This window comes from Callospermophilus lateralis, chromosome 16 (assembly GCF_048772815.1).
Source record: "Callospermophilus lateralis isolate mCalLat2 chromosome 16, mCalLat2.hap1, whole genome shotgun sequence".
Taxonomy (NCBI): Eukaryota; Metazoa; Chordata; class Mammalia; order Rodentia; family Sciuridae; genus Callospermophilus; species Callospermophilus lateralis.
In genome coordinates this window covers 62204062-62218042 of record NC_135320.1, presented here as the reverse complement: position 1 = coordinate 62218042, position 13981 = coordinate 62204062, and the positions used below count along the sequence as shown (strand labels likewise).

The 13981-nt window shown below is 37.2% G+C and overlaps 1 protein-coding gene across 3 annotated transcripts in view; it reads left to right on the top strand.

The window, feature by feature from the left end:
* The first annotated feature begins 2812 nt into the window (after positions 1-2812).
* Angpt1 (angiopoietin 1) overlaps positions 2813-13981 on the top strand; it is a 225511-nt gene continuing 214342 nt past the window's right edge. For all 3 annotated transcript variants that reach the window (XM_076835897.2, XM_076835896.2, XM_076835898.1), the window contains exon 1: positions 2813-3567. In XM_076835897.2, the coding sequence (XP_076692012.1) occupies positions 3271-3567 (297 nt within the window). In that variant the 5' untranslated portion in view covers positions 2813-3270. The remainder of the gene's footprint in view (positions 3568-13981) is intronic.

The window sequence follows — 13981 nt, the reverse complement described above, 5'->3', positions numbered from 1 at the left end:
AGGAAGTACAAAAACTGATTCTTAAGACTGATTTAGAGCCTCTAAATTCCCATATAAATAGTGTTCCTGGTCCCACCTGAAACTTCAACATTGACCACTACTATTTGTAGATGTTAGTCTAGAACCTTAAAGCACTTTCTGTTTCTAGAGTTCTCCTACTCTAACAACAATGTAAAGCATTAAAAACAAAAATCAAGCTATCTCAGAATTCAATTAAATAGAATCATTTGGTTCTTTAGAATTTTTAGTTTACCTTTTTCATAACCGTGGTTATGAAATTTTTTTGAATTTTCCCATTCTTCCCATTTTTCCATAAATTTCAACATCCCCAACTCTTGCACCATTTCTGAATAATCAGTGTCAGCGTTGATCCCTGGCCCTGAAGTGTTTTATCCTCAGTGAGTGGAGACACTGGAATGTACCTACTGTGGCCCAGCTGGAATTCCAGAACACAGGAGTTGATCCTGCACATCCCTCCATATTCTGATTGTTTAAAATTGATCTTCAGACATTTTTCCAGGTTGACCCTAGGGCTTCCAGTATTATGAATTCTGTTTTTCTGGCAAAGAAATACATCAGTCTATCATTTTCTCTCAGTCTGCCCACCTCCACCCCCTTTTGTGAACTTGTATTTCAGGCTTTCCTTTCTTGGTTGTCTATGTTTCCCTCAGGAAATTGTGCATTCCTCCTTTGCATTTGTTCAGACAGGAGAAGCTCACGTGGACAAGCACTCAGAGGGACAGATTTTCAACAGTTGCAGCTGTTTGAAAAAACAGGAGCACTTCTATAGAGACTTTGCCACTCATCCATTAGTTTTCTGCCAGTTTTCAGCTGTATTTAGTTCTTAACAAAACACTTATAGGTGTTGGTTTTGGACTGTCTTCTTTCCATGGATAGTTTTCAAAGCAAGCAATGCAGGAAAGCATTCTCAGACAACCTTTGCTTTTCTGGACCACTTATCCTCATGGATGTGCATGCGATGGAAACCTGTCACTTTTTTTGGTGGGATTGGCATGCAGAAAAACAATTAAATGACTTTGGAAGTGTAAACTGAATTTTCAGTTCTTCTTTTCTAGGTACATATCACTCCCCTGATTTAGGCCTGCAAAATCAGTTCAGCTGGAGCCCTTGGGGATTGCTTTCATTTCTTACAGAGGACTATAACAGTTGATTGGCTTGTTCTTTAGAAACATAGGCTCTGGGTCCCATTTTGCCTGAGTTCATATATAGGCAACATCACCTGTCAGCTATGTGAATTGTGACCTATTAGCCTTTCTGTGAGTCAGTTTTCCTATTGATAAAATAGGGTTAAACATAATGTCCATGCCTTAGGTTTGTTGGGATGATTAAATGAGATAGTGTGTGCTGTGTGCTTATCCTGCACTGACAAATAGTAAACTCTTAATAAATGCCATTATTGTTGCATAGGAGTGATACCACACAACAGGGAGGCATGCGACCACACAAGAGGAGACTACAAAAGTGGCTGAAAGGTTTTTATTGCTGTGTTTGGCCTAACTTGCTTCCCTATCTGTCCGATCAGAAATTTGTTAATTGGTGTAGAAAGGACTGATGAATCTCAGCAAGTTCCCCTAACCCTGAAAGTAAATTACATTCTTTCTGGAATTTGTTTTGACTTCTCTAACTTCTCCCTAAAGGCCCATCTCCAGCCACTCCTGACCTTCACCCACTGCCCTGCTCCCATTCCAGGACACGGGAGGGTACACCCTGACTTCTGTTTGCACACCATGACTCCACTGAGGGGTCTTGTTGCTTGAGAGCCCACCCAGTTCTGGATGAAGTCCCCTGATTTCTGCTCACATCCAGCAAAGTTCTCAGTGCCATACTAAATTCTATAATCATCACCTGTTCTGTGTATTTTACTGGTTCTTTTGCTCAAATATTTATGTTATATATTTGGGAAAACACCTTCTGATCATTTTTCTTTCTTCCTTAATAAAACCACAGAGACTTCTGTTCAGACCACTGGCACACCTGATAGATACTTGTTCTCAGATGGTTTGTCTCTGCAGCCACAGAGGATTTATGTGGAATTTCCATACCAGTGTTAAAGACAGACATAGCAACACCAAGAAGGTTCTTGTGAAATATATGATTAGCACGTACCACAGGAATTAATAATTTCAGGCAACTGTCTTAAACTGTAACCACATTGTTTTTCTGGGGAAGTTGCTCAATTTATATACACAGAGCTTCCATGAAGGGCTGCATTTTGATCAGGCAACCAGCTTCATTTAAAATCCATATCCCCAAAGTACTTTGACACTTCTATTTAATATGCACATGCTATATTGCTTTGAGTGACAAATTATGGTAATTTTCTTGGTAATTTAATCCTTTTTGATTCCTTTCTCTAACTCATAAAATTCTAACTGAACACAATAAAACAATACTGTCTCTAAAAATAGTTCTTAATACATTTTTTTCTCCAGAGTCAAAAATAAAGGTTTTTTTGGAAAGAAATGTAATAATTATACAGATTTATCATTCACTGTTAAAAATAATTTCATTGGACATTGTGCCCACTTTTTTCCTTGGGGTTTTATATTAAATAGTAACTTTAAAAACATACAGCTGGTTTGTTGGATTTTAGTAGGTCAGCATACACACCAAAAGTGTATTAAGGTGGACTGCTCTATTTATTGATTTCCCGTGAGTCTGCTACAGGCTGAGGGCAATTGTCTGCGGAAGGGGCGGGAGGCCCATACATGATCGAGGTCATGCGCATCTAGCCAATTTGTAAGATGATCCGCCGCCCAAAGCCATCAGCAATCCTTAGCATAGGGGCACACTCATGCATTCCTGTCAAGTCATCTTGTGAAAGGCTGCCTGCTTCCAGCTTGGCTTGGATGTGCAACCTTAATAAAACTCACTGAGGTCTGGGAGAAAATAGCAGATCTGCAGCAGATAGGGCAGAGGAAAGGGTCTAGAGTATGTACAGGCAGCTGACTCAGGCAGGCTCCACGCTGAACGGTTACACAGAGAGGAAACAATAAATCTCAGCTACTATGCAATAAATATCTCAAGTTTTAACGAAGGAAACTATCATTACAGTGAAATAAAAAAAATAACATTTGAGAACAAAGCTAACAAATGGCTAGTTTTCTATGATTCTTCTGCAAACGCTTTCTTTGAGGGGGAAAAAGTCAAACAAACAAACAGTTTTACCTGAAATAAAGAACTAGTTTAAAGGTCAGAAGAGAGGAGCAAGTTTTGCGAGAGACACGGAAGGAGAGTGCTGGCAGTACAATGACAGTTTTCCTTTCCTTTGCTTTCTTCGCTGCCATTCTGACTCACATAGGGTGCAGCAACCAGCGCCGGAGTCCAGAAAACGGTGGGAGAAGATATAACCGGATTCAACATGGGCAATGTGCCTACACTTTCATTCTTCCAGAACACGACGGGAACTGTCGTGAGAGTACGACAGACCAGTACAACACAAACGCTCTGCAGAGAGATGCTCCACACGTGGAACCGGATTTCTCTTCCCAGAAACTTCAACATCTGGAGCATGTGATGGAAAATTATACTCAGTGGCTACAAAAAGTAAGTGATTGCTTTCAGTTTCTTAATTGCATGGAGCCTTTTCTCTTCTTGCTCTGCAGCTAACTTAGCGTTCCTTAGGGGGGCATTTGTGTGTTTACCTTTTGCTCCAGGGGGGCAGTGTTTGCAAATGCAAGCGGGCTCTCCGGTTTGACTTTCTGAGTAAGCCAAGGTTTCTGGGCTTATGTAAGCATTTGAAAGCAGGGCGCTCCCCACTCCCCGGATTTGTGCATCTCATACTGGCACCTTATGACAGCTCAGCTTTTCTCTTTTTTAAAAGTTTATCTTGAGTGTTCAGTCTGTCAAAATCCAAATTAAAAAAAAAAAAAAAGAAAGAAAAAGAAAGAAAAAAGAAAGCATGCACCTTTTAAGCCAATTGGTGGAAAAAAGAAAATCATAATGACAATATTTATTGAGGATCAAATCAATTTTACACCAGAAAATTTTTTGCAGCTAGGGTTTTGCAATTGCCACAAAATGTCCATTTTTTAATCTTTATAATATTTACTGGTTGAATAAATTGTATGAGTAAAGGGAACTGTTAATTTCAACAAGTGGCAGGATATAGAGGACTTATTTCTGTCATCTAGTTCTTCTGTGCTTGAGAAAAATCAAGAAGAAGGTTTAATGTGGACTCATCAGGAATAGATTATTTGTCACAATGAGAGGAGAAATGCAGCCAGCAGTGGCTGTTCACAGAGACATGCACCTGCAGATTTAGACTGAACACATTAAGCAGGCTCTGCATATTCCTGAAGTACCTCCTTTCCCAGGGATTTTGTGTCAGAGACAGTGCCATTTGGGAGTCTCAATATTCAGATGAATGTTGATGTTGGATATGCATTCAATCCCAAATTATAGAAATCAAACTGAACCACTGAAAAGTTTGCATTGAAACTGTGCCTATTAAACTCTGAGGACACTTTCTGCAGACCTTTCTCTCTTTACTGTCTAATTGTGTAACAGGTAAGCAGCAGTAAGTGAATTCAATTGACTGTTACTAGAATGGTGGCAATGTCCCTGTTTGTGAAAAGCTTCTCCCCCAGATCATTGCTAACAGATTCACTTGGTGCATGTAGACAGGACATAACGGGCTTCTTTAAAGGTAGCCTGTTACCCTTTAAGAGGATAAAAGATAGGGATGGGACAAATGCTCTTTTTTGTTGCTGTCTGGTCACAATCATTTAGGTCAGCCCTGCTGAATCATGCCAAGTAATAGTTGTTCTCCTTTTGTCCACTAGGGACTGAACTAAGATCACTGTTATTTCATTTGACATGTTAACTGGAACTTGGTGGTTCTAGAGTTTCCAAATTCGGAATTGCAGTTAGTCTTCTTATTACAGACTACAGGTGAAATGTCAATAAGTGAGAAGAAGAAAAGAAGGAAAATAGAATTCTGCAGTCTTTTAAAATCTGTAGCTTAATTTTCAGGTGATAGTAGTTACAAATAGAATGTCAGTTTTTCCCTTTGGCAAACCTTATTTCCATAGCAAAGAAATGAATAGCTCGGTTGAACAGCTTGTTATTATTCTTAATATACCATCCCATGTAGTTTTTTAATGAGAATCAATCATGATAAATTGGTCTAAATTCTTTCAGAGGGACCTAGAGGGAAATTTAGTCCCAAATTGTCATGAATGATCTATTCTACCAAAAATGTAATGTTTTGTTAGCTTAAAACATACAATCGAAATGATGATTCAAACATAGAAATGCATATTTTGTGTTGCTATGCAATTATTCAGCAGTGACAGGGTAAACACATAATTCTACTGGGCTTAAGTCATGTACACATTTCGTATGTTAATTTATTTTGTGAAATAAATTTGATTCTTGTTTACATTGTTCTTGGTCAATGATTATGGCACAGCTCTCAGAATATAGCCAAACATAACTATTGAAATGTTCTTTGGTTATATGGACCCTTGCAAGAGTGAATCAGGCTGAATACTTGCTGAAAATGTCTCTCAGTTGGTATGAGTCAGAGCAGTTTGGCTTGACTATTGTCTGTTTAAATTTGCATACCTTTTGTCATTGTTAATGTGATTGGTTGGAGGATCAAGAAACCAAATAAATGCATTCAGCAGAGAATTTGCTAAAGGCTCTCATAAATTTCCCTTAATTAGAGGTTTCCTTCAATCCAAATTCTAAATTTCTTGTAATATATATTTATTTTTATCTATCAGATGGACTTTTTTTTTTTTTAACTGTAACCATTTGGTATATTCTAGACTGCCACTTGTACTACTTTATTTTTATTCAAATTAATTGGAATGGGTAAGAAGCCATGCACTGCAGAAACCCAGGCTATCAGTGTATGTAAGTGAAATTAATTCATCTATTTATTCGACAAAATAATTAATCAAAGCATGGTGATTATTATGCAGCGCATGACATCACTGTCAGGAACATTTCTGATGTAGAATAAATGAGTGTTACCAATGCTAGTTGATAATTTATGTTAATCTGTTCTCTTCCTTGAACGCTGGTGAAGTAGAGTTTTAAAAATTCTTTGTAAGACATGAGCCATCACTAGAAGTCACTTTAAGAGACTTACATTCTCAAATTTCATTCTGCCACTTCTCTGGTCTTACAACTGAACAAGAAGGAAAGTATGCAAGGGAGCAAATGATTTACTGGTCACCATAAACACTGGAATTGTTATGGCACTGATCTCCTGACATGAGGGATTTAATTGAGAAAGACTAACTTTCCGTGGGAACTTGTTTAGTTAACATGAGGTAGGCTGACAAAGTTATCTTGACTTGTCAGATAGCAAAGAGGAGCATGACATTGATGCCCAACATCACAGTTTTATTGGGTGAAATACCTGGATGTGTGTCTGAGTTTAGCTCCTTTTCATGTTATTAGCAAACGTATCACTTGTCTGACAGTGAATACATCTTGGATATGTAACAATAAATACAAATGATTATTGTGTGTTTGCCCCTTTGTCATGATCTCTTCTTACATTTCTACAACAGAAAGGTATTAACATCCATACCTGTGCTTTTTAACTATTGTCATTTTTCTTTTGTATGTCAAAGTTTTACTAAGATGAAAATTTTAAATATTTGTATTTAGAATATAAAATGTTCTAGAATGTTTAGAAGGTGTGTTTTGCTTTTACCAAATGTTTTGCTGGCTGGTGACTGTGCAATATTAAACCAGAAAGGATGTGCTTGTGTTTTATTTTCTCAAGGGGGGGACTTTATTTTCATGAGGGGGGACTTCCTAATTGTGTGAAATGAGTAGAGAGTAGATGAGTACGTTTTTAGTAATTTGTCTCTAAACTTGAAGACATTCATCTTTGATTTGTGCATAGAAAAAGTGGCAATTGCCAAGAAAAATCAACAGGAATGACTTCTTTTAAATCAGGTTTGTGGAAAAGTCCTTACCAAATTCCTTTCAAGAACAGACCCTTGATTTTTAAGCAAGGGAGGAGCCCTTCAGAGTCTGAGTTAATTTTTCAACCAATAGTTAGGTTTTATTGGTTTTTTTTACGTTTTAAAATCAAAAGATCCAAGAAAGAATAGACACCATTTTGATCCTGGAATCTGGGCAGTTGGAGCTATCACAGCTCATGAGTTCTCCCAGCCTGTTTTCATTGATGGAGCTCAGGTGGGTTCTTTCCTGTGGGTATCTGCAGGCCTTCTTTACCCCTGACTCTACCCTTTACATTGAGGCTTTTTAAAATAGTGCTCATCTCATATACAGTTATTGGTTTAATTTAAAATGAATAGAAATGTGTCCTTTGCTTTCTTAACCACCCCAGCTATAGTTTTCCATTATATAAGAACAAAAATCCAGATTTCTTACCAAGAAATCCTATGTGATTTGCCCCACACCCCTTTAGTGGCCTCATCATTTATTACCTTCAAACGACATTCCAGACACTCAAATGACATTGCCCTTCTTGTTATTTCTCCAACAGACAAGCTCATTCCTGCCTTGGGCACTTTACAAGCTACTTGTTCAGCTCAGAAAATTCTTCCCCCGGCTCTTACTATGGATGGTTCCTCCTCTTTATTCAGGTCTTCATGTAAAAGTCTTCTCTGAGCACCATTACTTCCTACCTTTCCCATTCTGCTGAATGACTTCCTATCATATTGTGCTATTTAATTTCTTCATGACATTTACTCCTGTGTGATATTATTCATTTTCTCTCTATTCCATCTTCCTCTACTAAGAATGTGAATTTCACTAGAGCAGGTTTCTTGTCTATCCGTAGCATTCCTTATACCTAGAAGAATGTGGAATGAGTGACGATATTCTTGCAGACTCTTAGCTCTATGAGGTAGGGACTATATCCATATTGTTTACCAGTTTTTATTTATGAATATTTATTCCTTTAGGTAGCAGATTGACCTCTAGAATAATGCCTAGAGCAGCGTTAGCAGAGAACACCGTTGACCCTTCATTTTGCAGATTTTGCATCATCTAACTTAACCCACCTAAAGTAAAAAAATATTTGTTTAAAATTTGTGTCTACACTAAAATACTGAAACACATACAAACTTTTTTGTCATTATTCCCTGAATAATATAGTGCAATCTTTAATATAACATTTACATTATATTAGGTATGATAAATAATGCAGACATTTCAAATACATGGGAGGGTGTCATGAGAAAAAAGCAGATCCTAGCTATTTTATGTAAAATATTAAGTATTCACAGGTTTTGATATCTGTGGGGGGTCCTTGAACCAGTTCCCCATTGATACTAAGAGATGACTGTGACTTTTTTTTTTTTTAATGAATAGAGAGAAATGAATTCCATGGGTAGATTTGAACTATAATTAAATACATATTTTAAAATAAGACCCAATTATATTCCACATACTACTTAGTTATGTAATGTGAGAAATTTTTATTAATACTCTGAGTTCCATCTTCAATATCAAGCAGCAAACTATAGCCCTAGAGCCAAATCTTGCCTGCTACCTGCACTTATAAATAAAGTTTTATTGCAACAGAGCCACATTTTCTTTTTGTTGTTGTTTTTGTGATGCTTGTTGATGCTTTTCTCCTACAAAAGCAAGTTGAGTCATTGCAATTGAAATCAAATAGCCTACAGAGTCTCAATTTTTTAATATCTGGCCTTTAAAAAAAAGTTTGCTGACCCCTGCTCCCTGCCCAATATCACAAGAAGAATTAGTATTAATACTGGGACCATTGCAAGGTAAACTGTGGGGATTGTTGTGTGGGAAAAACACTGCCCTTCAGGAGGCCCAGTAAGCTTTAGGTCCCTGCCAATTGGCGGAGAGCCTGACTAAGCCATTTCTTGGCTTGGTGTCTGGCATGCTGTGAGGTGACATTTCAGAAGAGTACAGACAAGGGAATTTCATGTCTTTTCTTTCCACTGCCCATCATCCCTTGAACAAAGAAATATTCCCAAAGCAGATATATGTCAGAAAAGAAAAAGCACCTGAATAACGATACAGGTCCCCAATCTCTGGATAAACAGGTCTGGGCTCCATGGTCTCCTGCTTCCTGTACCTGTTTCATCCTATTAGTTGCAGCATTAGCAAGAATGTTGACAAAACTCTGGAGACATTCTGTTTTCTTAGAAATGGGACTTCAGCTCAGCCTCTTGCATTGGGTATATTTAGAAACTTTTTTGTCTCTGTCACTTGTTTTAGATAGAAAGACTAGAGAGAAGTGTTCACACCTGTGTAGATGATGGAGCAAAGAAGCAATAAGAGAGGTGTTCAGCTACAGAATACAGAGCACTGGCAGCCCCCATGTGATAATTTGCTAATTTAGGGGGTTTTGCTTTCATTCTGCAATGGTCTTGTGTGCAGACACATTAGGGGTCTTTTCCTGCTTTGTGTTCCTCTTTTTCTTTTTTTAATACCACAAGCTATATTGTATCATTTGCTCTAATGCACAAGCCTAATTACATTCTGAGTCATCCTTGACTCTTGTTCTAATACAAGATCATCTCTTGCAGTGAAGTTGGGAAATTCCAAATCCCCTTTGGTTTTGGACCCATGGTCTGTGGGAGGGAGGGCCTCTTAGTGTTTAAATCTTTTTATAATGTGTACACAAGATGTACCCCCTCTGTTATCAAAGGAGTTTCTAAAGAATGAAGCACTCTGTGGAGTGCTTTTTATTGAGGGGCTATTTACACCTAGGGTCTGTATCTGAATACTCTTCTCTAATTCTCATATAGAAATACTAGAACTGAGAAGTTCTCAGGCTTATTTGGTCCTGAATGACCTGGATTTCTTTGTTGATATAAATGATCTGAATTTCTTCCTTTGAGTGAGTGAGTGAGTGAGTGAGTGGAAGAGCAATTTTTAAAAGAGAAAGGGAAGTAAAACATACAACGCCAAATAGAGACCTCGTGGTAGCTAAGAATTTCATCAACAGTACATTTGGGCTTATGTAGGTTTTTTTTCTTTCGTCAGTAAGTATTAGAAAATGTAGAGTAAGATGAAAATTACTTATTTATACTATATAGTCTGCATGGGAATGTGTTTCTTAAGTTTGCCTGAACTATTGAATGATCATGCAAATTAGCACAGATATCAACATGTGTCTAAAGTAAACCCACAGCTGAATGTTAAAATGTAAGCGCAGCGTGAATATCTTGAATCTTTAGTGATAGAAACACATCAGCCAATGCCAAATGGTTAACTTGTAAATTTCCAGGCAATGACTGGCAACAATTTTGAAAGATGATGTATTTTCAAGTTTTATTGACAAGTATATCTTAACTCATTAGGGAAAAATTTATAGATAGGCTTGATTTTTTTTTCTTAAAGCTGAATGAGTTACCCTACAGTGATATACAATGAAGGATTTTTGCTTCCCAAGAACCAATAAGTATTCTAAAATCCCAAGTTAGCTGGGTAAGGTGGTACACACCTATAATCCCAGCTATTTGGGAGGCTGAAGCATAAGGATCATAAATTTGAGGGCAGCCTGGACAACTTAAAATAAATAGGGCTGTGGCTGTTGCTTAGTGGTAGAATGCTTCTCTAGCATGTACAAGATCCTGGGTTTAATCTCCATTATACACACCCCCCACCTCTACCCAAACACAGAGGGAAAAAAAAGAAAACAAAATCTGATTCAGGCTGGGGATGTAGCTCAGCTGTGGAGTGCACGCATACTTGTTTGCATGTTTGAGGACCTGGGTTCAATTCCCAGTACAACAAACAACCAACCAACAACAAATAATCATCCAAATTTCATTTTCCCTATAAACCCTTAAAGATAGTCCTGGGATTTTGTAAAGCATTTTAACACTATTCTTATCTTCACTATTAATATACAGCTGACTTTTATAGTCTAGTGGGTATTTATTACAACTCAAGATTTGTTGTTCAAAGCAGGTCTTGGCATCACTTGTCTTCATTATGCAGATGTAAGATGCAGAGAGTGTATCCTCATCACCAACATTACCAGTGTTATCATCATTTTCCTATTTCACTCACTTTTTAAAAAGAATAGAGCTATCCAATGACAGTCATTTCAATATTTATTGAATGAATCAATAGGTTTGTTTAATAAACTGAATATTCAACAACTTAAAATGTTGAGTAAGATGACATATGCTGTGCCTACAACATTACTGCTGGTTTTAAATTCCTGGCAGTACCATTTACTTGCTATGTGATCTTGGGCAAATTCCTTCCCTTCTCTATGTCTCAGTTCATTATGAGTTAAATTGAGGTCATAACAGCACCAATCATTATAGGTTATTCTTAAATGTAAACATAATTTACATAAATTACTTTGTGTAAGTTGTATCATACCATAAACGTTAAGTAAGCATTAGTTATTGCTAGGGACAGTTCTAGGTTTAGTGTTAGTTAACTGTTGGAAACTTTTCCTCAAACTATTAGAATATTCTAATATTAGAATACTTAGAAGAACTTTACATGTTTTAATTTATTGACTACTTTTAAAAGCCAGTATGAAGTAGAAAGTATTATAATTGAATGAATCACTTGCCAAATGAAGAAACTGAGGGATGGGGAGAGGACACTACTTTTCCACAATGGCTAAATTGCAGACCAGCAGCCAACCTGGGGCTGTCTGACTCCATGACCTATGCTATGAACCAACAGTGGGATTAGCAACAGCAACTTTAACCATGTCTCCTCCTGTCAATCCTCAAACCATTAAGTCCATTTAAATTTTTTTTTTTTTTTTCTGGAGTTGCCTTTGTGTATAAATCCTTAATTCTTTCATACTAAATGAGTTGCCCTTTTCTCAAATTCTGTTTCAGACAACCATTTATCCACAGCCCAACTCTAAAGCTGCATGGTTAAATTGGTCATGGCACACAGGTTTTGCTGCTGTCGGAAGCACAATAGCCAATTCTCTCTGCCCTCCCACGGTCTGTTGACAGACCAGGCAACCCCATCTGCATTCCCTCCCACCTCTCTCCATAGAAGCACCATCTTCTTGAATGTATAGAGCTTAATTGAGTCTGACTATTTATCTGAAAATTTCTAAAACACAGAGAAAGGCTTACAATTGCTTTACATGGTGCGAAGCTGCCTCTTCTGAATATCTTCCATTCAATTGAATGACCTCCCTCTTGGATTTATCTGCAGGCAATCCTGTTTGGAAAAGAAACAGCACATTCTGGAACTTAAAATATTATTTGCATGCACTTTATTTTAGCGGGTCAATCCGAGAGTTGTAAAAATGAGGAGAAAGGCCTTGTTTTCTCAGGCAATGACCTTTTATCTCACTTCCTATTTTATTTATCATTGTCCCTATTAATTAAAATATTTCTGGTATTTTGGACCAAGGCCAAGAATGTTGCTACTTGCAGGCAATTGTGACAGATCTTCTTCTCTTTTCTTCTGCTGGTGGAGGCCTGAACACTCACAAGCCTGGGTTCCATAGCTGTCTCCATAGCTGATGAAGATCAACTACAGCAGATGGGAAGACTCCAGACAACCCAACTGCCCTCTGTCCATTCTTCTTCATAGAATCACCAAAGGAGGGAAGACAACACAGGTTAAAGACAAATTTGAATTCAGTTAGGATTTCCATGTACTTTTATATGGTGAGATAGACTAAAACACATTTTAAGAAACCAGACAACTCAATGTGTGTCTGTTTGTTTGACCTCCGCTTTCCATTAAATGATGAGAGCCAGCAGTGTGTGGCATGTGGACACTGTAGGGGCCTGGTGGACACTGCCAGGCTGTACATATGCCTACATGCATGCTGTAGTGCTCAAGCTATCTGGGGCAACTGCATGGTCAGTGAAGTGGTCTGAAGGATTCTAGTGCTGATGCTGAATGACTGGGTCTTTTCCTGAAATAGGAAACTATGGATCAGGGAGGACTCATTTCTCAATTTAAATTTTCTTTATTCTTCCTCTCCCCTTCCCATCCTTTTCATCTTCTATTATGTCTGCTGATTTTCCTCCCTTCTCAGGAGATGGCTGATAATATAGCAAGTACATATTCATGGAGGCTGGGAAGTGATCGCTTATGTTTAGTTGTACAGTTTAGTTGTACAATTAGGAGACACATAATTATGGATTGATCTCATCCATATAACACAATCTGCAAAGAGGGGAATAGTTGCTTGATGTTCTGTCATCAAAGGAAGTATGAAAAAGAGTATTCCAATAATGATGTTTAGTAACAAATAGGGCATTCCAAGGTCTACTTTAGTCTACAGTATCATCCTCCAAATAGATAAATACATGCTTTTTTTTTTATAAATAATGGATATATCAAAGCAATTTTATAGATAAAGAAACTGAGGGCCAGTGGAATCAAATGATGTTTAGAAGTTTGCCTGTCTACTTGGACACAGATGTAAAATTTGAACTCAGACTTTCTGAATGGGTAAATCTGAGAACTCTTTATTAATTTTGCCTCTTTGGAATTTTCTTTCAAAAATTAAAACAATTCTGAATGGTGGGGGAACAGAGAAAAGATTAAAATGAAGCTTTTCTTAAGTTTTTGGAGGATATGTCCATAATAAATAACCTTCATTTGGCAATCAGAAGAATTTGCCATACATGGATTTTAGGTTCTATAAGATGACTCCTCTTCTCATGCTCTTTCTGTCCTAGAACAGTTTTTTTGTGTTTTTCTTTTTAATTTAAAAAATCTGTCAGTGACAAATAATTCCTTGATATTTTTCCCCCAAACAAATGAGTTATTTAGCCATATTACCTCATGTTGGGATTATTTTGATACAGATAAATATAGTGTCTTAAACTATTTTATCTACATTTTCACTTAGAAGCATTTCATTGTAGTATAAAGTTATATTTCTTTCTGCTGAAGACCAAATAAGAATAAAAATATTCAATAGAAGAGATCCTTTACCATTTCAACATTAATGGATTAGGGTGCTGTTTGTGCAAAAATTATCATTTATTCCATTTAAAAAGTCTACATGCTATGTATGTTTTGACTTTCAAAA